Source organism: Ovis canadensis, chromosome 9, assembly GCF_042477335.2.
Source record: "Ovis canadensis isolate MfBH-ARS-UI-01 breed Bighorn chromosome 9, ARS-UI_OviCan_v2, whole genome shotgun sequence".
NCBI lineage: Eukaryota > Metazoa > Chordata > Mammalia > Artiodactyla > Bovidae > Ovis > Ovis canadensis.
This window is the reverse complement of record NC_091253.1, coordinates 30,927,243-30,954,476: the sequence shown is the minus strand read 5'-3', so window position 1 is coordinate 30,954,476 and position 27,234 is coordinate 30,927,243. Positions and strand designations below refer to the sequence as shown.

Genomic DNA, 27,234 nt, shown 5'->3' with positions numbered 1-27,234 from the left:
CCTGATCGGCCCTCACTCTCCCAGGCCTGGAATGTGCAGCCCGAAAGCTCTGTCCTGCTGGTCCCTCTCCTGGGGGACAGCTTCTACTCAGATTCATCTATTTCCCCGTCTCCATCTACCTTGCTCGTTCTTGCTGTTCAAGGTCAGTGGGGGACGCAGGGGCTTACTGTGCATATCGTACGGCGGGGCTCGGTCCTTGGAGAACCTGATCTGTGATAGGATTTTTGAGCTTCCACCAGTATATGGGGACGTAGAAAAATGTGTTCCTGTCCAGCTAGTGTGCTGGCACACACCTGCATGTTTTAAAAACTTATTTATTTTAATTGGAGGTTAATTACTTTACAATACTGAATTGGTTTTGCCATACATCAACATGAATCCACCACAGGTATACACGTGTTCCCCATCCTGAACGCCCCTCCCTCCTCCCTCCCCATACTATCCCTCTGGGTCGTCTTGTATTTTAATTAGAGTATAATTGCTATATAATGTTGTGTTCATTTCTACTATATATAAAGTGAATCAGCTGTAAATATGCATATATTGCCTCCCTTTTGAGCCTCTCTCCCACAGCCCCATCCCACCCTTTAGGTCATCACTGAACACTGAGCTGGACTCTACAGCAACTCCTCACTAGCTATCTGTTTTATACATGGAAGTGTATATACTGTCAACACTACTCTCTCAGTTCATCCCATTGTCTCCTTCCCCCGCATGTCCACAAGTCTATTACACCTGCACTTTAGATTCAAAGTTAGTCTAGGATCTTCGCGGCCAGGGTGGCAGGCAGCTAGGAGGGGGTGGGAAAAAGAAGGAACTCACTTTCATTGAGTACAATCTTCCTGCAGACACTGCAGGAACCCTTTTCCTTTTTATTCTTCAGAGTCACGAGGCCTTTCCAGTGTTTCCAAGTGTGAACTCCAGAGCCAGAAAGCTCAGGTTCAGATTCAGGATTTGTCAGCTTCTAGCTATGTAACCTTGGGCAATACCTTAAAATCTCTATTTCTCCGTCCCTTGGTCTGGAACGTGGGGAGAACAGCAGCAGAGGCCTTGTGAAGATGCATTTTTAACCTTCCTAGAGGTCTTTGGCACCTGGAAAGAGTGACAGAGGTGCTGGCTGTTATTAGAACAATTGTCAACTTCATAGCGTCCTCATTTTTCACTCCTCTAAAGATGTTGCTTCCCTCTGTTTTGCGGCAGGTAATACAGGCTCATAGAGGCCGGGCACACGTCCAGAGTCTCACGGAGGGCCTGGCAGGGCTGAGTTTCAAAGCCAGAGCCCTCTGTGCATTGTGACACAGACCGCTCAGCCTGTCTGTTCCCCGAGTCCAGCTCCTGTGCCCTCAGGCTCTGTCAGTTCAGATTCCCCGCTTTGCTCCTGGCTCTCGCTTCCGTAATGAGCTCTCTGTCAATTACCAGCTCCTGCCCCGGCTGTCTCCAGGGCAGTGGAACCTGATTGTTCTGTCAGGCCGGGGTCTGGGCAGGGCATCTCAATTTGGGCAGCTATTCAGTGGTCAATCACCATCTAAAACAGAGACAGCAGGGTGGCCTTCCATCCAGTGATTTCTGGAACGTGGCCAGCCCCTCTCCCCAATAAGGCACTCAATTTCTCAGCATGGAATTTCCATCAGACATTTCATGCTAAGCCAGGCTAGTCCTAATTATAATTGGTTCTGGCGAGTTTTTGTCGGAGCTATTAAATTCTTTATTTGCCCACCCTCTGAGGCTGTTTCTGACGTTGGGGAAAGAGCCCCGTGTGTCCCTGAAAAAAAGTGTTCTCCCCCAATCTTTGCTAAATCTCACTTTTGCTCCACTTCACTCCAGCCATCAGCAGTCTCTTTAAGTGGACTTTTTTTTTTTTTTGCTAGAATATTGGTGCTGGTTATTTCTGCGGTAGTTGGATGGTGTGTCTCCTGATTTCCTTGATAGACTTAAAAAAAAAAAAAGTTACTCAGTCATGTCCAACGGTTCTCTGTAGGGAATAAAAGAAAAGTAAAAGAGAAAGTGAAGTCGCTAAGTCATGTCCGACTCTTTGTGACCCCATGGACTGTAGCCTACCAGGCTCCTCCATCCATGGGATTTTGCAGGCAAGAGTACTGGAGGGACTGGTAAATCAACCTTCTCTTCAATAAGGACTAGCCAGTGGAAGTCTGGACAAAGTATCCTTGTGGTTTCTAAGTACACATTAAATCGGAAGTAGATGGGGTTCAACATGTGCCATCACTAAGTTTAAAAGTGTTGATTTAGGATTTACCTTTTAGCTGGTTATGGTTTGTAGTACCCATGGGGATTTTAGTACCCATGGGGCAGCAGAGAGGGTGGGCGGGGGCAGGGCTCTCTACAGTTATAAAACACAGGGCACATCCATTATTCTTTTTGGTCCACCTGAAACCAAATCTAAAAACTGATGATTATTACTTTCTCTGTCTACTGGATGAAGAAATGAGGCTCAGAGTGGTTAAATACTTTGCCCCAGGCCACACAGTTGGCACAGACCCAGGATAAGAATCTCATGTCAGTTGGATGACAAGCCTCTTCCTTCTGCCCACTCTCAGTTGTTTATTCATTCATTCCAAACCTATTTATTGGGAGCTTGCCAGACAGTGATCTAGGCACTTGGGAGTCCAGCAGCAATGAAGCACATTTTGCCTGGGGCGGGGGGGGGGGAGGGCAGACAGCCACCAACAACAAACACTCCTGAAAAGTGGTGATTGCTCTGCAGAGGATTAAACTGAATTGAGGCTGGTGGAAGTGTGACGTGGGACGACTTCTATGGAGGGCAAGGAACGGTAGCTATGAAAATGTAAAATGCACGTTCGCTTTGACTGCTGGTTTGATCCCTGGGTCGGGAAGATGCCCTGGAGGCAGAAATGGAAACTCACTCCAATATTCCTGCCTGGGAAATCCCATGAACAGAGGAAATTGGCAGTCTACAGTCCATGGGGTTGCAAAAAGTCAGACACAACTGAGCATGCAAGCACAATTTATCCCACAGGCATGTTAGTGCATATGGAAAACAAGGCTATTCATGGCATCATCGAGCTAGCAGATGAGTGGAAACAACTTCTATGTCCACCAATAGAGTGGCGATTAAATAGAATGGTGTGTGTCCCGACAGTGGAGCATTTTGTAGCCATTAAAAAGAGGCAGACAGTTTACAGATAAATGATTGACAGATGCCTAAGTGAAATGGCATCGAAGATATTTTGTCAAGAGAAAAAAGCAGCTTGTAGGGGAGTACATTTAGTGTGCTGCCACGTAATTATGGGGGAAAAAAATCAAACCAAAGAGTATGTGTTCTTAACTGCGTAGAGCACATTGGAAAAGCAGTAACAACAGTTGCCTCCAGGGGAAACTGAGCTGCCTGGAGAAAGAGGAAGAACACTTTTCTTTTTTTTTCCTCTGTAGACTTTTGTATCATTTAAATGTACATATTCACACAGTCTGGAAAATCATTTATTTTTTAGTTATTTTTAAAGATTTTTGTTTGTTTTTGATGCGGCCCATTTGTAAAGTCTTTATTGAATTTGTTACAACATTGCTTGTTTCAGGTTTTACCTTACTGGCCTCGAAGCATGCAGGATCTCAGTTTCCTGACCAGGTATTGAACTTGCACCCCTTGCCCTGGAAGGCAATGTCTTAACCAATGGACTTCCAGGAAAATATTTTAAATTTAAAAAGGAGCTACATGAGAGTGAAGAGTGGTTATTCAGTTAAAGTCTCCGGGTAGAGTCTCTATTTAAGCAGAGATGATGTGGTTACCTACAGCAATACTGAATTGCTTGGATGTAGGCCAAGGAATAGGTGAAGAGCAGAATTGATGGCCAGGTAAGAATGATGGGTGGGGAGGAAGATATTAAGACTGCTCTCAGGAAAGGATTTCTTTCTTTCTTTCTTTAATAAATTTATTTATTTTAATTGGAAGCTAATTACTTTAAAATATTGTAGTGGTTGAAGGCAATGGCAACCCACTCCAGTACTCTTGCCTGGAAAATCCCACTGATGGAGGAGCCTGGTGGGCTGCAGTCCATGGGGTCGCTAAGAGTTGGACACAACTGAGCTACTTCACTTTACACTTTCATGCATTGGAGAAGGAAATGGCAACCCACTCCAGTGTTCTTGCCAGGAGAATCCCGGGGACTGGGGAGCCTGGTGGGCTGCCGTCTATGGGGTCGCACAGAGTCAGACACGACTGAAGCGACTTAGCAGCAGCAGCAGCAGTGGTTTTGACATACATTGATATGAATCAGCCACGGGTGTACATGTGTTCCCCACCCTGAATCCCCCTCCCACCTCCCTCCCCATCCCATCCCTCTGGGTCATCCCAGTGTACCAGCCCTGAGCATCCTGTCCCATGCATCAAACCTGGACTGGCGATTTGTTTCACATATGATATTATACATGTTTCAGTGCCATTCTCCCAAATCATCCCACCCTCACCCTCTCCCACAGAGTCCAAAAGACTGTTCTATACCTCTGTGTCTCTTTTGCTGTCTTGCATACAGGGTTATCATTACCATCTTTCTAACCACATATATACATTAGTATACTGTATTGGTGTTTTCTTTCTGGTTTACTTCACTCTGTATAATAGGCTCCAGTTTCATCCACCTCATTAGAACAGATTCAAATGTATTCTTTTTAATGGCTGAGTAATAATCCACTGTGTGTATGTACCACAGCTTTCTTATCCATTTGTCTGCTGATGGACATCTAGGTCGCTTCCATGTCCTGGCTATTATAAACAGTGCTGTGATGAATATTGGGGTACACGTGTCTCTTTCAATTCTGGTTTCTTCGGTGTGTATGCCCAGCAGTGGGATTGCTGGGTCAGATGGCAGTTCTATTTCCAGTTGTTTAAGGAATCTCCACACTGTTCTCCATAGTGGCTGTACTAGTTTATATTCCCACCAACAGTGTAAGAGGGTTCCCTTTCCTCCACACCCTCTCCAGCATTTATTGCTTGTAGACTTTTGGATAGCAGCCATTCTGACTGGCGTGAAATGGTACCTCATTGTGGTTTTGATTTGCATTTCTCTGATAATGAGTGATGCTGAGCATCTTTTCATGTGTTTGTTAGCCATCTGTATGTCTTCTTTGAAGAAATGTCTGTTTAGTTCTTTGGCCCATTTTTTGATTGGGTTGTTTATTTTTCTGGAATTGAGCTGTAGGAGTTGCTTGTATATTTTTGAGATTAGTTGTTTTTCAGTTGCTTCATTTGCTCTTATTTTCTCCCATTCTGAAGGCTGTCTTTTCACCTTGCTTATAGTTTCCTTCATTGTGCAAAAGCTTTAAAGTTTAATTAGGTCCCATTCATTTATTTTTGCTTTTATTTCCATTACTCTGGGAGGTGGGTCATAGAGGATCCTGCTGTGACTTATGTCAGAAAGTGTTTTACCTATGTTTTCCTCTAGGAGTTTTATAGTTTCTGGTCTTACTTTTAGATTTTTAATCCATTTTGAATTTATTTTTGTGTATGGTGTTAGAAAGTGTTCTAGTTTTATTCTTTTACAAGTGGACAAGGAAGGGATTTCAATGATGAACCACAGTCCTTAAGGTGGGGAAGAGGAAGGTGTAAGACAATGCAAGGTAACACTCAGTTCAGTTCAGTTCAGTCGCTCAGTCGTGTTCAAATCTTTGCGACCCCGTGAATTACAGCACGCCAGGCCTCCCTGTCCATCACCAACTCCTGGAGTTCACTAGAGGACGATTAATCATGATGCAGATTTCCAAGGAACTGAGAGTTTTGAACATGAATTTTAAAGATAGTGAAGATTTTAAAGATGGTGAAGAAATAGTTAGGGAACAAAGAGGACACCTTCCTCACCTCTCATAACTGTGTAAAATACTAAACAGCATGGCAAAAATATTGCCTGGCCTTTTGGGGCTTACAGTCTAGTATGATTTACACAGAACTGGAAATTACTAGACTGTTGACTGTTCCAAAGCACAGGGTGCCATAAAGGGTTGTAAGAAGGGCACCTGTGCTTGACTCAGTTTTGACCTTCAATATTTGTTAAATGGATGGGCTTTCCTGGTGGCTCAGGAGGTAAAGAATCCGCCTGCAATGCAGGAGACCCAGGTTAGACCCCTGGGTTGGGATCCCCTGGAGAAGGGAACGGCTACCCACTCCAGTGTTCTTGCTTAGAGAATTCTATGGACAGAAGCATCTGGCGAGCTACAGTCCATGGGGTCGAAAAGAGTCAGACAGGACTAAGAAACTAACACTTTCACTTTTCACTTCATTTGTTAAATGGATACTTCTTAGCCTTTTATTGCAAACTCTCATCTTATCTCATTGATTTATGTATATTTTTCTTCCTTCTCCAATAAAATAGAAAGGTCTTTAAGGGTGGGGAATGTATGGACACATATTTTGCTTTCCCTACAGAGCCAAGAGTACTGTGAACCATCGTGAACTGTGAACTTTGGTGTTGGAGAAGAGTCTTGAGAGTCCCTTGAACTGCGGGAAACTGTGGGAAATCAAACCAGGCAACACTAAAGGAAATCAGTCCTGAATATTCATTGGAAGGACTGATGCTGAAGTTGAAACTCCAATACTTTGGCCACCTGATGCAAAGAACTGACTCATTAGGAAAGACCCTGATGCTGGGAAAGATTGTAGGCAGGAAGAGAAGGGGATGACAGAGGATGAGATGGTTGGATGGCATCACCTACTCGATGGACATGAATTTGAGCAAGCTCCGGGAGTTGGTGATGGACAGGGAAGCCAGGTGTGCTGCAGTCCATGGGGTTGCAAATAGTCAGACACGACTGAAAAACTGAACTTAACTAACAGAGCCAAGCCCCACAAGTTCAGGTATAAAGGCATATTTTAAATTGGTTTATTAACCATGATTTTGGTTGCAATTGACAGAAAGCTAACTCCATCTGCCTTAAGTGAAAAATGGAATTAACTTCCCCAGAAGACCAGAAAGTTCACAGAGTGAACCTGGTTCCTGGCACACCTATATCCTTGGGTTCTTTATGACTTTCTCTGGGATTCTGTCTGGGCTGCTCTCTCCCCACTTTGTCCATGCTGGATCATTGCCAGATAGTCCCTCCTGAGTGATGCAAAGGCCACTGGCAGCTCTAGGCTGCAGCGTCCTTAACCACAGTGAGAGGAATACCTTTTTCCATGGAATTCCCATGGTGGACAGGATGCATCTGCCTTGGGTCCACATGTCACCCCAGACTAGAGAGAGGGGCTTCCTTAATAGGCTGTGTCATGAGCTGATTTTGGAGCCAGGGAAGGGGTCAAGCCTATCAAATCTCATAAATAGAACATGAAAGAACCACATTTTCTCAAAGGAATGTTGGGATGCTGTTACTGAAGAAAGCAGAGGAGTCTGGCTGGGTAGGCGAAAACCCCAAGGATCTAAACACCTGGGGATTGCACCAGAAGCTGCTCACCAGGTTACTGGGAAGATTAAGTGAGATCCAGTGTATAAAGACCTGCCACGGTGCTAAGTAGGGGTTCACTACATTCATATTCTCTATAATGCTCCTGTTGTATTTTGGGCTCGGACTATGCCTTGTTGTGTGATGGCAGTTAAAAATCTCTGACCTCTTGGGGTCCATGAGATCTGAGGATGTTTCTTAGTCTGAGGTTTCTCGTGGTCCATCTCAACAAAAATGGCCACAGCTGTTCTCTCCGTATCGCACTCCTTACCATGTGACTGGCAGCTCGTTCCATCAGAAGTGCTGTCTACTCTCGCACATCTTGAATTGAGGTGGTGACATGTTTTGGACAAAGGAATGTGGCAGAAGGAACAGTATGTCATTCCGAGCTGGGCCTCACCTTTCCTGTGCAGTGGATCCTGAGCCTGCACTAGCCTGCTGGAGGGTTTCCCTGGTGGCTCAGTGGTAAAGAATCCGTCTGCCAATGCAGCAAGCGCTGGTTCGATTCCTGGGTCAGGAAGATCCCCTGGAGAAGGAAATGGCAACCCATTCCAGTATTCTTGCCTGAGAAATCCCCTGGACAGAGGAGTCTGGCTGGCTGCAGTCCATGGGGTTGCAAAAGAGTCGGACACAACCTAGTGACTAAACAACAACAAAACAGCAAAGCCTGCTGGAGCTTGAGACCACGTGGACACAGTGTTTCCAGCCAAGGCTCATCCTAGACTAGCCAGGTCCCAGCTGACCTGCCATCCATGCAGACTCTGAATCAAGCCAGGATCCGTAGGACTGCCCAGTGGACCCACAGACAATGAGCTAGATAAATGACTGTGATCTTATGCCAGTAAACCTTGGGGTGGTTTGTTCTGCTGAATAACAATTCCACATGTTCTTTTGTAGCCCAGGTCTTCTGTACCTTCAAATCTTGTTAAATGCTACTTTCTGCTCACTCCCTGAATATATTTGGGGAGATAAAGGCCCTTTGCTCCCTGCAAAGCTGAGCCCCTCTGCATATTAAACAGCTCTCTTTCCGTAGCTTCAGTTCCCAGGGTTTGGATCGACAAGTGTTGGGCAGTTGTCTCTGCAATACAAGCAGTTTCAAAGATGCTGCTCTTGATCATGTCAGCGTGGCATGTTGACTTTGCTTGTTTGCTGAAGTCATGCGTGTTTTAATGAGGAAGCCTATCCTTTCCCCTGGTTGCTGTATGGTTCCTGTCTGTGGTTTCTAGAAGTTACTCTTTTACACCTTTGTTTTCAATGTTTTACTAAACGAGCCTTTGGCGTCAGACATCAGAGGACCCAGGCTGTATCCCTTTGAGCGGATCTGCTCCAAGGTTTCCTCAAGGGCAGCTCTAGAGGTCGTCAGGATTGACCTCAGAGGACTTCAGAAACGATGAAATAGAACCAAATGCCTGAAGGTGTTAGCACAGAGTCTGACATGTGGAAGGGGCTTGACACACAAATAGTTCTTTTTCTTCCTAACGCTTGTCACCCTCATGAAGTCCCTGCCATGTGACAGGTCCTGTGATGGTAGCTGGGGATACAGCGACAAATAGGGTATCAAAGAGGCTATGTTTTAATTAGGGTGATTATTTTTTAAAAAAACATGGTAAACAAACAGCCTGGGCTTTCCAGTGGTAAAGAATCTGCCTGCCAATGCAGGAGATGCAGGAGAGGTGATTTCAATCCCTGGGTCAGGTAGATCCCCTAGAAAAGGAAACGGCAACCCACTCCAGGATTCTTGCCTGGAAAATTCCGTGGACAGAGAAGCCTGGCAGGCTACAGTCCATGGGGAGGCAAAGAGCTGGACATGACTGAGCGACTGAGCACATATGTAGAGAGCCCAGAGGATAAGGGAACACGTAGGAGGATATTTACTCTCCTCTGTAGCATGGAATGGCCATGGAGGAAAAATCTCAGATCTGCCTATTGGGTGGTGCTCAGGAACAGGGACTCAGGGTCGGTCGGCATGCCTGGTTTCAAAGCCTAGTTTTACAATTTATGACAGGTGTGACTCCATGTAAACGACTTCAATTGCACTAAGCCCCAGCTTCTTCATCTCCAAAAATAGTGAAATGTTGGTACCCAGTTCATGGGGATTTTGTAGCAATGAAATGAGAGGGAGTGGTCACCTCTGAGCAGAACGCCTGCTCCATGTCCAGAAGGATGTTTTTCTGGCCTTCCCACGGTGTATGAGAAAACCAAGCCTCTGAGAAGCGCTGTGACTTGCTGAGTTTGTGCTGACATGGAAGGGCAGGGCCAGGCCTCCTGGTTCCCAGATCAAATTTTTTTTTTTTGCACTCATTGTAAGTTTAAATAAGTGGTTATTGGAGTGGAAATCTTCCAGGGTATAAAATGATAAAACAAATTCTCAGAAGGGAGAAAAGCTCTCTTCCAATTCCTAAATCAAATAGTTATTTTTCAAGTTTTGAAAGAGAGTTGATTTTCTTTCTTTCTTTTTTTTTTAAATTTACAAAAAGAACAAGTTAAAAGGTAGCACTTTATTTTCTTTTTTTAATTTTTTAAAATTGAAGGATAATTGCTTTACAGAATTTTGTTGATTTCTGTCAAACCTCAACATGAATCAGCCACAGGTATACACATATCCCCTCCTTTTGAACCTCCCTCCCATCTCCCGCCCCATCCCACCCCTCTAGGTTGATACAGAGCCCCTGTTTGAGTTTCCTTAGCCATACAGAGAATTCCCTATTTTACATATGGTAATGTAAGTTTGCAAGTGACTCTTTCCATACATCTCACCCTCTCCTCCCCTCTCTCCATGTCCATAAGTCTATTCTCTTTGTCTGTTTCTCCATTGCTGCCCTGTAAGTAAATTCTTCAGTCAATTTTCTGAGTTTAAAAAAATTGATTACAAATTAAGCCAGTAAACCATCAGAGCTTTTAGGGAGTTTAGCGAACAGCCTGTTAGCCAGAGGGATTGATTTGGTTCCTGGGACAGGTCTGCTATCCTGTTCTACCAGGCACCGTGGAGAAGGTAGGAAAGCAAACACCTAGGATCCTCCGTCCAGCACACACGAAGAAGAGTGTTGGGAAGCGAGGGGCTGCATAGGGGTGGCGTAAGACAAACAGGGCGCTGGAGAGAAGGGAGCAGGGCAAGCTCCGTGTGTTCCAGGAGGCTTCCACCAGAAGCTCATCCACCTGGTGACAGCCAGGCCCCAGAAAGGCCAGACTGAATTAGCAAATCAGACAACATACATACAGGCCGAGCAAGGCAGCTTCGGGGTGGTACGAATACAGAACAAGTGCATAAAGGAACAACGGTGAGCTTCATCAGATGCTGTCTTTTTTTTTTTTTTTTTTGGCTGTGCTGGGTCCTAGTTACAGCATTTGACCTCTTAGCTGAAGCACGCACATTCTTAGTTGCAGCATATGGGATTTGTTTCCCTGACCAGGGATCAAACCCAGACCCCCTGTATTGAGAGCTCACAGTCTTAGCCACTGGACCACCAAGCAAGTCCATGACCTCTTTTCCTGATGTGAATGAATTCCCTTGTTATTGGGAAAATCCTATTTTATAAACACAACCATTAGGTTGGGTAGCTGTGTTGATCAGGGTGACTGATGTCAGTTGTTATAACAAACAACCCCATAATTTCAGTGGCTTAACGCAATCAAAATTTGTTTCCTCCAACATAAAGTTCAATGGGGGGGGGGGGGGACAGCTGAATGTCCTAAGTCCAGATGACTCAGTAATCCAGGTGCCATTCGGTCAAAGCCCCAGATGTCTGCAGAACATCAGAGTCCCTCTGCAGGCTCAGAATTCGATACTAGAAATTTTACATTCCGGTAGCACATGATCAGTAAGAAAGAGTAGAATAGTTCATAGTTCGGAACCAGCCATAAGATTAGGATCAGAGTCTGGGAAATACAGTTTGACTGTGTGCTCAGAAAGAGGAAGGTGGGTCTGGTGACCACTTGGCCAGATGCTGCCTTGATATCAGAGGCAAGAGCAGCAGTTGGATGAACTGGGAGGGTGGGTTCACATCACCCGCGGGTCCTTTCTTCAATCCAGAGTGCTTTGGTTTCTTCCTTCTTCTTAAATAACTCCAGCTCTTAAGGGAAGTGAATAGAATAGAAAGCTTCAGGTGTGTTTAAGGCTGGCTTCATCCTCTACTTGGTTTTGTGCCAGACCCAGTGGGCAAAGTGAGGAATGACAATGGGGTGCTGACGTTCACAGCTAACAGAGGACACAGGCTCTTGTTTCAGCATATGCGCTAAGTCACTTCAGTCATGTCTGTCTCTTTGCCACCCTATGGGCTGTAGCCCACCAGGCTCCTCTGTCCATGGGATTCTCCAGGCAAGAATAATGGAATGGGTTGCTTTGCCCTCCTGCAGGGGATCTTCCCAACCTAGTTCTGCTCTGGCAGGCAGATTCTTTACCACTAGCCCCACCTGGAATCCAGTTTCAGCATAATCCACAAAAGAATCCATGTACATATCAGACACTAAGACTTTGGTTTCTTGTCTAGCCACTTGCTGGGTTGGTCCAGGCACAACTGGTCTGTTATTCCTGGTAGTGTGGGTGCATCTTCAAGATCTTCAAACTTTCCTGGGGAAAAAAATGTGCTGTACAAGGCAAAGTTTAGGAGGGCAAGAGGGATAATTAGGGGTCTGTGATGGAGGTAAAGGTCTCTTATCAGTCAGTGGGAGAGGGAGGTTTGAAACTGAGCTTTATCCTTTATCAGTTGAGCTCTGTTAGCCTAAATTAATTATTTCTATGGTTTATCTTCTCATTCACACGATTGTCTTAAAGTCCGGCAGCTCTTTATTCAAATTCATTCTTTTATGCTTTGAGCTGTTGGCTTTTGGAAAGCCCTTTAACTGTTTTAAACTTCTATTTTTGTATTTCTAAGTTGGATTTGATGATTTCCAAAGCCACTCTGGACTCTCATCTGTTATGTCTCTCTAAAGGACAATCCAAAATGGAAGAAGTGGAGGTGAATGGCTAAGAGTCCTGGGGTCCATCTCCACTGAGATCTCAGATTTTCTCTCTGAGATTCTGGTAGGCGTTTCACAAACATTCTCACAACTTACAAGAGAGGTATAATTATTACCATTACATAGCTGTAATCATTACAGTTCTGCTAGGCTCAGTAACTAGACCAAGACTGAATTGTTTGTAAGTGGTGGAGCAGAGATTCAAATTCACTTCTGCTTACACCAAATGCTGACTCCCCTGTAGGGAGGAGCTGATTAGACATGAAGACAAATAGTAAACTCAGACAATAGAGTTTGTTCAGATATCCACATTGTTGAAAGGATTTACCATTAAAGATAGGATATCCAGGAAAGGGGTTATTGTTAGAGGAAAGAAAGAGACTGAGAGACAACAAACAAAAGCAACATAATAACAGCAAAGCAAGTGCAACTTGCAAACAGCACTTTTGCTGGATGGAAAAGCTGAGAGTTAGCTGGGTTTCCCAGGTATCCAGTGGTAAAGAATCTGCCTGCCAGGGCAGGAGATGCAAGAGGATTAAACAATCCCTCACTCAGGAAGATCCCTGGAGGACAAAATGCAACCCACTCCAGTGTTCTAGCCTGAAACATTCCATGGACAGCGGAGCCTGCCTGGCTACAATCCGTGGGTTTGCAAAGAGTCAGACTGAGTGACTGAGTACACACACACACAGGCAAGAGTTAGCTAAGGTTTATTTTGTGCTTAACATATGACTGGGTCTTTCTGGTGCATGTAATCGAAGCAAACTGGAACTAATGTGTTACAAGGATATAGTCTTAGAGAGCTCAAGGTCATGGAGTTAGCTGAATTTACGAGTAGGTTTGGAAGTGGGGATCAGAAGGATCTAAGGCTCCTAACTCTTGTCTCTACTTCTCTCTGCTGGTTTATTTTAGCCTTTTCTTCCTCTGCGACAGACAGGCTTCCCCTGATCTACAATCTTTGGGGTAGGACCGGGCTGTCCCATGAGTTCCTGGTTGGCGTGCTTCACAGAGCCAGCCACCCACAGAGGCTGACTTTCTGTCTCAACTCCCACTTACTGCCAAGTCCAAGTTCCTCCAGAAAGAGTGATTGGCCTGGTGGATTAAGGAAGCCATCCACTTGGTCCAGTCAATCCTGGCTTTCCATTGCATTGAAGCAGAGAGCAAGCAGTGATAGGCTGCAGAGGTTAGGAGCCTGGGAGGGCCCTGTGGGGTCCTGCCCAGGTGTCTGACCAGGAGTTGAACATCTATCAGCCCTCTTCTGACACTGCCTTGCCTGCAATCATGTCCATTTTATAAGAGAAATAGAGGACCTCTCGAGCCAAGGCGTGTCCACCTTCCCCTATCTGGGACATGTCTGAAGACCCTCTTGGTTCCTGAGGTCCTTTTGGGCTGGTGTTCGCCTGTTTGGGGCTTGAATCACAGCTTAACTTCTTCCTCTTCTCTATTCTATGTCCTTCCCTTCTACCCTGCAAAGTTATCCTCCATTAAATTTTCTGTGTCCAAATTTCCATTTGCATCTGCCTCCCGGAGAACAGAACCCATGGCAGCTGGTTCCCTGAGGTGCCTAGGAAAGAAGATGCTAAGGTGAGATTCTGGAACTACTTATCGGTGATGAGGTCTCCATCCATGGGGTTCAGAGGAGCACAGAGGCCTGCAGCACCAGGCAAGAGAAGATTCACTGCTGGTAAGCTGGGATGGTTATTGCTGGGAGCGGATGCATTCGTTGGCGTCATGTATCAGATGTCTTATAAATACGGGGCAAAGAGTAAATAGAAGGGCAATGAAATAGAGTGACCATTGCTAAGCTCAAGAGATACTCTGGAAAACCATAGTGAAAAGGAGACAGCAACTAAACTGGCAAAGAAGAGCGAAGAGTGAAAGCAGGGACCTCCTGATCAGCATTACAAAGAGGCTTTCAAGCACACAGCAGCAAAGCAGAGAAAGCTGAAGACAGGTCAGAATTCTTGAAAGAAAAATTAACGGATATTGTATATTAACGCACACATCTGGAATCTAGAAAAATGGTATAGGTGGTCTTTTTTTAGCTTTTTATTTTGTATTGGGGTATAGCCAATTAATAAACAATATTGTGACAGTTTCAGGGGGACTCAGCCGTTTATATATATATGCTGCTGCTGCTAAGTCGCTTCAGTCGTGTCCAACTCTATGCAACCCCATAGACGGCAGCCCAGCAGGCTCCCGCATCCCTGGGATTCTCCAGGCAAGAAGATTGGAGTGGGTTGCCATTTCCTTCTCCAATGCATAAGAGTGAAAAGTGAAAGTGAAGTCGCTCAGTCGTGTCCAACTCCTAGTGACTCCATGGACCGTAAGCCATCAGGCTCCTCCATCCATGGGATTTTCCAGGCAAGAGTACTGGAGTGGGGTGCTCAAACTTTGAGTTAAGACCCTCAGGCAAGGAGTCCTAAGGCATTGAATTTGGCGCTCAGGATGGTCGCTACACGGTTCTCGGTGACAGTGGCTAGAATCCCAATTCAGGACTGCAAGGAAACAGTGAAATTCCACTATCGTAAGGCTGTCATGATTACTAAGCTTCTCAAAAACACGGTTCTGCAGGTTGAGAAAAAGAAGGCCCTCAGGAAAAAAGCAGGAGAGAAAACTTAGCCCCCCCACCCCTGCGCAACGCACATCGCACTGCAAAACCCCCGTATGTATATATATACGTGTATCTATTCTCCCCCAAGCCCCCCTCCCATCCAGGCTGCCGCATAACATTGAGCAGAGTTCCATGTGCTATCCAGGAGGTCCTCGCGATCCATTTTAAATATAGCAGTGTGTTCATGTCCATCCCCAATTCCCTAAGTATCCCGTGCCCCCTCCTTCCCCTTGGCAACCATAAATCCACTGTCTAACTCAGTGAGTCTCTTTCTGTTTTATAAGTTAGTTCGTTTGTATCATTTATTTTTAGATTCCACAGAAAAAGGATGTCATAGGATATCTCTCCTTCTCTGTTTCAGTTACTTCACTTGGTATGACAATTTCTGGGTTCATCCATGTTGCTGTAAACGGCATGGTTTCGTTCTTTTCATGGCTGAGTCATATTCCATTGGGTATATGTACTACATCTTCTTCATCCATTCCTCTGTCGATGGGCATTTGGTTGCTCTCATGTCCCGGCTGTTGTAAACACTGTGGCAATGAACACTGTGGAGCATGGATCCTTTGGAATCATATTTTTCTCCTGATAACATGCTCAGAAGTGGGACTGCAGGTCATATGGTAGCTCTATTTTTAAGTTTTCTTTTTTTTTTTTTTTAATGGAACCTCCGTACTTTTCTCAACAGTTGCTGCATTAGGGTACACTGGGTACCTTAATTTTGATCTCAAGGTCTGTTGCTAGGGTAACCATCATGCTACAGACCCCACGCTCCTGATGGGCAGGAGACCCCAGAATATAGTTACTGGACATCTATTGCCGGGGTCCTGCCCCGGTGGATCCAGGGAATTCGAAGGGGAGATGGTGTAGGTGAGGAAAACTTATTTATTTAGAAATATAATAGAAATTAAGAAGAAATAGTATAGTAGGAAAATTTAGTGGAGAAAAGAGGCTGAATAACTTGGTTTATGGGGAAAGCTAATAAAACCTCAGGACAAGATATTTGCGCCATCTACATTGGGCTGCCAGCACCCATTTGAATAGTGGAGGGTGCCCCGCCTTGGGCTCCCTCTCTCATGGATCTTAGAAGCCAGGGCAAGTAAGTAGACATGGCAAGCCTCTCCGCTCCAGGTGGAAATTTAGCCAGAAGAGGAGAGGGAGGGAGAGGGAGAAAGAGAGAGAGAGAGACATGGGGGGAGCCAGATTTCCAAGAAACTAGTTCGAGAGACTAGTCTGAGAAACTGGTCCATCATTTATTGTTTGAAAAGCTTTTTATGCTTTTTGGTTGTACATAGAGATCAATGGATAATATAAAATTATGCAGTGTCAACAACCCTGACTCTTATCGAGACCAGGCTTTCTCTCTGCATACCTAGTTGTATACAGAAGTCTTAGGTGATTTATATCATCTTCCGGCCAGAAGGCCAATTAACATTTTATGGCCCTTTTCTGATAAGGGTCTGTCAACCAGAGAACTTATTTGTGTTGTTCTTCCCAAAGTCTGGTGCCACTCTCAGAAAGCACTAAATAAAGTTACATTCTTACATAGCAAGGATACAACAATTTATAACAATCAAAGAAATACAGTGATTTATAACAAAGAGAAAATTAATTAACTCAAAAGTCTAGTATTGCTAACATCAAAACTACTATATTCCTATTTCTGCATCCCATTTACACTGATTAATATCCTCTCAGGTGCCTAAAAGATAAAGGATATGGAGGCCTGGTGGCAAACATTAACTCAACAAACTCTTCACCAAACTAATTCTTAACTCTAAAAGGCTCTATATCTTTAAGACGTTTTGAGCTTCGTGCCTCTCACAGTTGAGGGCTGTAAACAATCCGCAAATTGTAAAGTCCAGTCCGGCAGACCGGTCAGATAAGTTAGAAAGCCATCAAAGGGGTTTAAGCCGAGACATTCTTTTTATATGCAGGAGACTGTTAACTGGAGCCCTAAGTTAATTCTTTCCAGAGAAAAGGTGGCAGTATCGGAAGAGTATAGTATAGCAGACAGTCAACAGACAGATTTTGGTTTCGGGTAGATGCTCAGACAGAGGACCCCTTGAGACCTGACTCGCCCTGCCCATCAGGCCTCTCCGCATGACCTTGTCATGGGTGGGATCTCCCGTGCTGGCTCCCAGCAATCTACTCCCTAGACTCTCTCTATATATACAGCCTGGAAGAGCAAATGATTTTCCCAAACCATATTAACAGTGCCACCAAGTTTCAGATGCAACTTCGTCTGTCTTCAAAGCCATTGTTCTTCCTTTTATATCCTGCTGTTTTCCTATTTAATGCATATTTTTAAATAATCAATCTGTTGGCAAAGTGTCTAAATTTACAGGCAGAGAGAAACCAAGTTGATAGACAACAACTGCAGCGTGTAGTTGGAAACAGTTGGAACACTGTGTGTAAGACAATGAGCTGAGTGTTCGTGATTTGTTCATTCATTCTTTGATTTATTATCTAACAAGCCTTTATTAAGCCCTTACACCATGCCAGGACCTAGGCTAGGTACTGTGGATACAACAAGGATTAAAGCTTAGATTCTGATTCCAAAAGTTTATGATCCAGCAGAACAGAACGGCTTGTAAACAAGTAAGTGTAATAAATCATTTAAAGGCAGATAAAGGAAGATGAAAGCTTCCATTTATAACCTATGAGAATAACTGAGCACCATTTTTTGAAGTCAGAAGCCTGCAGGACTACTGTGCCCACCAGAATCAGTTAAATGCTGGCATTAACTGGTATAGAATAGGCGATTAAACTGATAACCCTATCTTTCCCTTGCGCAACTGATCCTGGTGTGAGCCCAAATACCAGGAGGCATCCTGTGTCCCACGTCACAGAAAATCACAACCAGTGCTTTGTGAGGGGAAGCTCGAGCAGGTGTGGCTCACTGACAACTTTTGAGCAATGCAGAGTGTGTTGCCTACATCGTCACTTTAATTTCTCCATTCAATGATGATTTCCAGTGCCAAGCACCATTTTTTTGAAGTCAGAAGCCTGCAGGACTACTGTGCCCACCAGGATCAGTTAAATGCTGGCATTATCTGGTATCCTTCCATTCAAAGTTGGAAAGAGCACTGTTGCGTTAGGTGCTAATAAAACATGATGACATGGTCCACTATTTTTCTAGCACTGGGTTCTGTATGTCCCGTGTTTCTCTATGTCCCACAAACATATATGTATGTTTCTATAGTCTACAGCCGCTCTCCTACCCACTGGGCCCCTGTCAGAGCTTCCAATGGTAAAAGTTCAGGAAAGAAGAGCTGTTGGTTGCCTGGCAGGGTCCTCGTGGAGAAGAGTCAAAGCATCCATATGCCCTCCCTTCCGTTCCACCTCCCCACCCTTACAGGTGGCTGGATGATGAGTTCAGGCCCCACAGCTCCAGCACGCCAGCTCCCTGGGCCCCATCCCCCTCCCGTGTGCATCATCCATGCAGCCAGATGTTGACAGACCCAAGCTTTGGATTTCATCCGGTGCAGGGGTCCTCTTGGCCTCAGATGGCCCATCTATGCTGTGACTGTAGCATTCTGCTTTCGTGACAGGGGCTCAACTTCTAAGTCAAGTGATACTTTGCCTTTCATTCTGCTATCATGCCTTATGTTTTGAACTTTTTATTTTGTATTGGGGTATAGCCGATTAACAATCTTATGATAATTTCAGGCGAGCAGCGAGGGGACTCAGACATACATATATACACATCCATTCTCCCCCACACCTCGATCCCATCCAGGCTGCCACTTAACATTAGGCAGAGTTCCATGTGCTATACAGTAAGTCCTCGTCGGTTATCCATTTAAAATGTATCTGCTACTATGTATATTTTTTAAATTTTTAATTGGAGGCTAATTACTTTAAAATATTGTAGTGGTTTTTGCCGTACACTGACATGAACCCGCCATGGGTGTACATGTGTCCCCATCCTGAACCCCTCTCCCACCTCCCTCCCCATCCCATCCCTCAAGGTCATCCCGGTGCACCAGCCTCGAGCGCTCTGCCTCATGCATTGAACCTGGACTGGCAATCTATTTCACATATGATATGATACGTTTCAATGCCATTCTCCCAAATCACCCCACCCTCTCCCTCTCCCACAGAGTCCAACAGACTGTTCTTTACATCTGTATCTCTTTTGCTGTCTCGCATACAGGGTCATCGTTACCATCTTTCTAAATTCCATATATATGCGTTAGTATACTGTATTGCTGTTTTTCTTTCTGGCTTACTTCACTCTGTATAATAGACTCCAGTTTCATCCACCTCGTTAGAATGGATTCAAATGTATTCTTTTTAATGGCTGAGTAATATTCCATTGTGTATATGTACCACAGCTTTCTTATCCATTTGTCTGCTGGTAGACATCTAGGTTGCTTCCATGTCCTGGCTATTATAAACAGTGCTGCGATGAACATTGAGGAACACGTGTCTCTTTCAATTCTGGTTTCTTTGGTGTGTATGCCCAACAGTGGGATTGCTGGGTGATATGGCAGTTCTATTTCCAGTTTTTTAAGGAATCTCCACACTGTTCTGCATAGTGGCTGTACTAGTTTGCATTCCCACCAACAGTGTAAGAGGGTTCCCTTTCCTCCACACCCTCTCCAGCATTTATTGTTTGTAGACTTTTGGATAGAGCCATTCTGACTGGTGTGAGATGGTACCTCACTGTGGTTTTGATTTGCATTTATTATGTGTTGTGTCTACAAATTTTTTAGAATCCAAGGGAGGAAGAGGGGCCACTGGTGGGGCAGAAATCGGGTACTGACGCCTGAGTGCTCTTAGTACGGAAACAACAATTTCATTCCTGCAGCCAAGGCAAGAGCACAAGAGTTGAGGGGGAAACAGGCATGCTTCATCACAACTGCTCCATGTGCCAGACAGGCATGCTGAGTGCACACATCCACCAACAGGCGCTGGGCTCCGTGCCGGCCTGGGCACACTCATGGACCTCTAGCCTGGGTGGACTTGTCCTTGTTATAGCCAAGACTGCATGGGTCTTACTGCCATGCTTGGCACAAATTCACTCCCAAATAAAAAAAGGGGTTGATGCTTAATGTGGTTTAAGAATGGATGCTCAGTAGACTGTCCCAAGAAGGATGGTCACATATGTGACTCAAATGAACCCTCTATGCATCTGTATCACTCTCTTGGGGACTTCCCTCATAACTCAGCTGGTAAAGAATCTTCTTGCAATGCAGGAGACCCCAGTTTGATTCCTGGGTTAGGAAGATCCGCAGGAGAAGGGATAGGCTACCCACTCCAGTATGCTTGGGCTTCCCTTGCGGCTCAGCTGGTAAAGAATCTACCTGCAATGTGGGAGACCTGGGTTCGATCTGCCTGCAATGCAGGAGACCCCAGTTCGATCCCTGGGTTGGGAAGATCCCCTGGAGAAGGGAAAGGCTACCCACTCCAGTATTCTGGCCTGGAGAATTCCATGGACTATACAGTCCATGGGGTCCCAAAGAGTTGGACATGACTGAGCGACTTTCACTTTCATGTATTCTCTGTGTGTGTTTTCACACATGTGTACACACACACACGTATCTGAGGTTCCCAGGAGGAGGGAATTACTCCTGCAGAGAAGGAGGCTGGCATTGGCATTTCTGTGAGTCCTGGGCTATCAAGAGAAGTACAAACTTGGAAAAAGATTCAGAAATATCCTCTAAAAACAAGCCAGAAGAAGTTCCACGCAAAGAGGGGAGTAAGGGTCCACCACCAGGAAAGCTGACCCCTGTTTCCCCTCCAGCCTCAGCCTCCAGGCACCCAGCCTCACCCACCGCAGTGGCTTTGCCCGCAGACCTGTTTCTCCCACACACAACTCTTCCATCTTTCCCTGGTTCATGCTGTCTCCCTTCCTGGAAAGCCACCATGTATCCTCGCCTCCATTTGACGAGGGCCCCCTCCCCTGTGCTCCGGCGGCTGTGGGTGCTCCCCAGCCCCACCCTGTCTCAGCTCGCCTGCAGCAGCAGTGAGCGGCCACATCTGCTTCCAGCCACCAGCCCCTCCCGCCTGCTGCTTCTCTGCCCCATGGCTGCCTTTGGCAGAAGCCAGCTCCACAGAGCACAGGGAAGGTGTGAAGAGACTTCACACCTCCCGGAGCAAACCCCAGTCAGCAAGGGGCAAGAACATGTGAACACATACATGCCCAGCTTCCTGGGCCCTTGAGAGGACAATTCTGCGATGCATTTTACACAGTTGTCACTTGTGGGTACAGGGTCACCTGCCCACGAATGCCTCTTGAATGGCTTTTGCTCCTCTGGAATCACCTTCCCTTGGATCTCACTTCCTCAGGGTCAGCTGGGTTGGGGGAAGTCCTGAGATGCCAGATAAGATCTGCAAATTCCTCACAGCCTTAGCAGGTGCTTAGCTGGCACCTGACAAATGGTGAGGGTCCTCTCCTCCAGGTGCTTCCCAGGCAATGCTAGGGGTGAAGAACTCACCTGTCAATGCAGGAGGCATATGGGATGTGAGTTCGAACCCTGGGTTGGGAAGATCCCCTGGAGGAGGGCATGGCAACCCACTCCAATGTTCTTGCCTGGAGAATCCCATAGACAGAGGAGCCTGGAGGGCTACAGTCCACGGGTCAGAAAGAGCTGGACGAGATTGAAGAGACTCAGCAGGCACGCCTTTCTCAGAGCGCTGCCCATAACAGCACGTAGCTCCATGCATCACAATGGCCTGTTTTCTGCCCTGACCTCCCCCTTCCCCAGACCCTGCGTTCCTGGCGGGGAGGCAGCTATGTCTTTGTCCCTTTAGACTCCCAGTGCTTGGCAGATAGGAGAGTCTCAGTAAATATTTGTTTTTTAACTCAAGGATTCACCAACCTCAAGGCTTAGTTACTTCCTTTACAAACACGCCTATAATCCCCCTGATTAAGAGTTTCTGAGAGGACAACAGAGTCACATAAAGCTCCAGGCACAAGGGGGTGTCCTGATATATTATGACCACGTGTTATGGCCTGAACCACACCCCCTCCCCAGATGTGTATGTTGACGCCTAACCCCCAGCATCTCAGAATGTGACTGTATTTGTGAAACAAGCCTTCGAAAGAGATATATTTAAGGTAAAAGGAGGTCAAAAGGTGGGCCCTAACCCAATCTGACTGTTGTCCTCAGAAGAAGAGGAAATGAGATCACAGAGAGACTGCCACCAGGTGCAGACGCAGAGAAGACAGCATCACTGCAAGACGAGGCGAGCGGCCTCAGAAGAAATCAAACCTGCCCGCATTTTAATCCTGGATTTCCAGTGTCCGGAGTGATGAGAAGACAAATCTGTTATTTAGGCCATCCAGTCTGTGGTATATTCCTACCGCTTGCCCTGGGAGACTAATACACTGTGGTTATCTGCAGTTATAATCATAGATGCGGGGAGAGTGTATCCCAGAACCAGAAGAGCTGGCTTACATTTCTTAGATATTTTTAGGGGCTTTGATCTTGCTCAGATTTTTTAGTGATCTTTTCTGACCCAACTTTTTTTTTTTTTTCCCCATATAAATGCTGCTTCCAAGGCAGGATTAAGATGTGATGAAAAACAATCTGGGTCATAATACATAAACACACACATGCTGGGTCTGCCTTCCTGATCCTGAAACCCTTTTCCCAGACTCATGGGCCAAGTAGTGTAGCTATAACCGAGGTGAGCACTCCCACTGCCGCTCAGGCCAAGATGTGGCCAGAGCAAAGCTCGAGAACAAGCCTGGGCGACAGGGACAGAGAACACCTTGCCCAACGCAGCGCCCTCCTGTGATCCGTTCAAACCGGGTCAGCAAGGAGCTCACCAACACCGAGATGAGCCACTGGGTCACTCTGGATGGGCCCCCCACCACCCAGCATCATGGTTCTCCCAGGAAGGAGCCTGGTTTCCAGCCCCGTGTATGCCCTCATCCAGGAGAGAAAGAGCAGCTCGATTCATCGACACCACCTTGCAGATCTTTAATGTGTATCCAGGTTCAGGGCCAGTTATATTTTACAAATAGATTTCTTGCAGCATTAAGTTGCATGCCACAATACCCATCTGTTTTAAGTGTACAGGTCAATGATTTTTCACAAGTATATTTACAGATTTATGCAGCCATCACCTCATCATAATTTTTTAACATCTTCATCCCTCCAGGAAGAATCTTCATGGTCATTCGTGGTCCCCTTCCATCCTTCTTCCATCCCTCCTTCCACTCGAGGTAAACACAAATTGACTTTCTGTCTCTGTAGATTTTCCTTCCCTGGACATTTCTTATCAATGAAACCAGGCAGCATGTGGTCTTCTGCATTTGGCTTATTTCACTGAGCATCATGGCTCTGAGGTTTATCCATGTTGGAGCATGCATCAGTACTTTGTTCTTTTTAATTGCTAAACTGTATGTAATTAATTGCATACAGTAATCAGAGGTTACCGCTTTAAGTTATATTGTGTGTGTGGCGGGGGGGAGGGGGCTAATAGGAGTTGCAGACATGTGGGGTAGGTGGGGGTGGCTTGCTCTATATTAAGCTATTTTAGTGTCTGTCCATTCCTAAGACTTATGTGACCCTTTTATGGGGCTCTAAGCTGGGGCCAGACAGGGAATCTAGCTGGTGGCTGCTTCTATTGCAAAGGCAAGGGCTGGCCAGAACAACCTGTTTTTCCCTCCTTCCCAGGCCTTTGGCACATTTCCTCTGAAATCAACAGAGATCCCTGATTGCTCAAGCCGTAGGACCTTCTCCCTCATAACTGAATTATTTTCATGCTTGACTTGTTTTATTTCAAAAGTTGACCTCCTCATTCTCTTCAAGACCAAGGTCAAGGTCATAATGACCTTATTACGCTCTGTCCCATGAGGAAAGATCTGGGGCTTGAGTTGATAGGGAGTTCGGCAAAACGACACCTTGCGGAGCACCTGCCAGAATCCTCCTGCCCCGTGGTTGGCCTCGTGGGATTTGTTAAGTGGTACCCAGACCAGGCTCCATGCCGACCTCAGCGAGAGGACCCAGGCAGTGCCCAGAGGGATGCTGAAGAGTTGGAGCGTATCCCAGTGTTGTTATTGTTTAGTGGTTAAATCCTGTCTGACTTTCTGCGAACCCATGGACTGTAGCCCACCAGGCTCCTCTGTCCTTGGGATTTCCCAGGTAAGAATACTGGAGTGGGTTGTCATTTCCTTCAGGGGATCTTCCTGACCCAGGGATCAAACCCTTGTCTCCTAGGTCTCCTGCACTGGCAGGCAGATTCTTTACTTCTGAGCCACCAGGGAAGCCCTTATTCCAAAGAGGCCAGCCTAGTAGGCAGAGTATCTACCATATTCATGCAGCATGTTCGTACTTGTGTTCAAGAAGGGCCATCATATGGGAGGAATGAGCTAGGAGCTCCTCTCTGAGTGTCCAGAAGGCTAGAAAAATGTCATTTGTGTGAGTCACGGTGTGTGATGATAGGGTGACCGCTGCAGGGGAAGAGTCCCATGGGCAAGGGGCTTGCAGTCCAGCCAGAACACCAGACCCGATAGGTGATGTGGATCCCCGTTCGGAGTTTAGATAGAATTCTGGTTGTGTCGGCTGGGAAACTTAGCTTGTGCTGGGAGGAGAAAGCTGGTATTTGTGCCTCGGACTCTCTTCTGCTGAAGGCATGGGGATGCCAGCATCCTGCCTGCCCTTGGCCAGGACTGTTGAGTTTCTGGGCATGGCTGACCCTTCTCAAGAAGAGCCTCTGGGTACTTGCGAGTGGCTAATTTCTTTTTTGTCACTGTGGGCACTTTCCCGTTTTCTTGAGCTCTGGGCTTTGGGGTTAAATGGCTGGGGTTAAGTAATGAGAAAGAAGCAAATCCATGAGGGATTCCCCCATAGCCTGACGCCCACAACTCTATTGTCCCCAGTAAGTCCTCCCTAATATTCCCAGAGTTACTGAGGCAGTTTAATGGCTCCTGTATTTAACAAGGACAGCGAACTCATCCAGCAGACATTTTTTATAAGATCCTTTATGAATTGCAACAATGTCCACATTACGATTTTACATCCCACTTTAATAAGGATTGAATTGCCATGGGCGATTTTGAATGAGAGGGTCTTGTCTTCTAACTGCAGTAGGTCTTCTGGCAACAGGCCTGATTTACTTCCTGGCTCCGTACCAGATTAAATTAACTTTCTCCACAGTTCATCTTTTAACCCTCTTTGGGCAGCAACCTACATGGACAGATCAAATTTTACAGAATTTCTGGCTCTTAGGGGGCTTTAGAAGCTTCTCAACAAAGCATAGGCATCCCGGAAACAGCAGGACAGATCGGTGAAGGGTCCAATCTCTGCAGGATAATGTCAAGGCTGGGCTTTCCTGTTCTAGCAGCGGGCAGTTCTTGTGTTCAGTGATTCCATAGAAATTCCTACTGAGCAGAGAAACATACATCAGGCAAAATGGTCTTGGAAGCAAAAAGATCTGAGTTCTGTCTGAATGCAATGATTAATTTTATGTTACTTGACTGGGCTGAGAGATGCCCAGATTAACAGGTTAAAATATTATTCCAGCTGAGCTGATGGGTATTCATTGGAAGGGCTGATGCTGAAGCTGAAACTCCAATACTTTGGCCACCTGATGCGAAGAGCTGAGTCATTTGAAAAGACCCTGAAGCTGAGAAAGATTGAGGACAGGAGGAGAAGGGGATGACAGAGGATGAGATTGTTGGACGACATCACTGACACAATGGACATGGACTCTGGGAGTTTACAGGGAGGCCTGGAGTGCTGTGGTTCATGGAGTCGCAAAGAGTTGGATACGACTGAATGACTGAAATGAACTGAACTGAGTTGATAAGGATGCTTCTGGAAGAGATTAACACTTGAATTGGTCGGCAGTAAAGAAGATTGTCCTCCCAGTGTGGATAAACATTGACCTGTTGGGGGCCTGCATAGAAAAATGGGGTGGAGGAAACATGAATTTGCTCTCTGCTTGAAATGGGACAGGCATTTTTTTCTTGCCTTTGAACAATAGCTCTCCTGGTTCTTGGGCCTTTGGACTTGGACTTATACCTTTGGCCCTCTGGGTCCTTTTATCCACAAACCATACTTCATGGATAGATATGCTGGTTGTCGTGTGTGTGTGTGTGTGTGTGTGTGTGTGTGTGTGTATGCTCAGTTGTGTCTGACTCTTTGGGACCTCCATGGACTGTAACCCACCAGGCTCCTCTGTCCATGGGATTCCCCAGGCAAGCATACTGGAGTGGGTTGCCATTTGCTTCTCCAGGGGTTCTTCCCAACCTAGGGATCAAATTGGCATCTTCTGCATCTCCTGAATTGGCAGGATGATTCTTCACCACTGAGCCACTTGGGAAAGCCCAGTTCTCGCTTACTATGTGAATAAATGAAGGTTCAAAGAGGTTGGCCAACTTCCCTAAGGCCCCACAGCTAAGGCAGGATATATCCAGGACACAAATCCAGATTTGTTGAATTCTAATTTGAATTTTCTCCATGCATTAGTACACTCTGCACCTTCTGTTCTTCAGCAGATGCTGAGTTATAATTACTGCAGGTATGTGTATCTCTTAAAAAGATCTAAAACCAGTAAATAGAAAATTAATTTGAAATTATTTTTAAAAATATTTCTCAGCTAAAGAATAAAATTCCTGCCTTGAAAATCGAAGTCATAGAGTAATTACAGGGGCACTCAAAAAGCCCTTCAGTATTTGGTCCTGAACTTGAATGGGAGAATCTATTGAGATCTGGTATGAAAAGGTGACTTGGGGTCTGAGATTAGCCCAAAACAGATAAGGATAAATGTTTTCTTCGAAGCTGTTAGTGCTGGTGGGCTATGTACGTGTCTCTAAGTGGTAAAGAATCCAACTGCCAATGCAGAAGACGCTGGAGACATGGGTTCGATCCCTGAGTTGGGAAGATCTGCTATAGGGAGTGGCAACCCACTCCAGTATTCTTGCCTGGGAAAGCTCATGGACAGAGGAGCCTAGCGGGCTATAGTCCATGGATTTAAAGAGTTGGACCTGACTGAGCGACCAAGGACACACCACACCACACACACACACACACACACACACTCAATCACACACACACACAATCACACACACACTCACACACACACACTCAATCACACACACACGCACACTCACACTCATACACACACACACAGTCTGTATAGGTCAATCCCGATCGTCCAATTTATTTCTTCCCCCTGGCTTATCCCTTAGTAACCATAAGTTTGTTTCCCCATCTGTGACTCTATTTCTGTTCTTATCATCTTACCTAAACATCTTTAGGCAAAAAATGCAATATTCTTGCCTAAAGAATACAGGACTC

General features: G+C 45.8%; 1 protein-coding gene across 37 annotated transcripts in view; it reads left to right on the top strand.

The window, feature by feature from the left end:
• LOC138446165 (uncharacterized) overlaps positions 1–27,234 on the top strand; it is an 87,978-nt gene that overhangs the window by 8,256 nt on the left and 52,488 nt on the right. For 7 of the 37 annotated variants that reach the window (XR_011259178.1, XR_011259182.1, XR_011259185.1 and 4 more), the window contains exon 2: positions 13,893–14,041. The exons of 6 other annotated variants lie outside the window; for them this stretch is intronic. Coding sequence is in view for 2 of the 31 variants with exons in the window: in XM_069600941.1 (XP_069457042.1) it covers positions 3,552–3,601; positions 13,893–14,041 (199 nt within the window). In the remaining 29 variants the exon portion in view is untranslated. Of the gene's footprint in view, positions 1–3,551; positions 3,829–13,887; positions 14,042–14,453; positions 15,309–22,092; positions 22,275–23,089; positions 23,154–23,607; positions 24,076–25,421; positions 25,883–27,234 lie in introns of those variants that run through there. 24 more of the 37 variants (XR_011259176.1, XR_011259164.1, XR_011259189.1 and 21 more) reach the window with 20 other exon arrangements.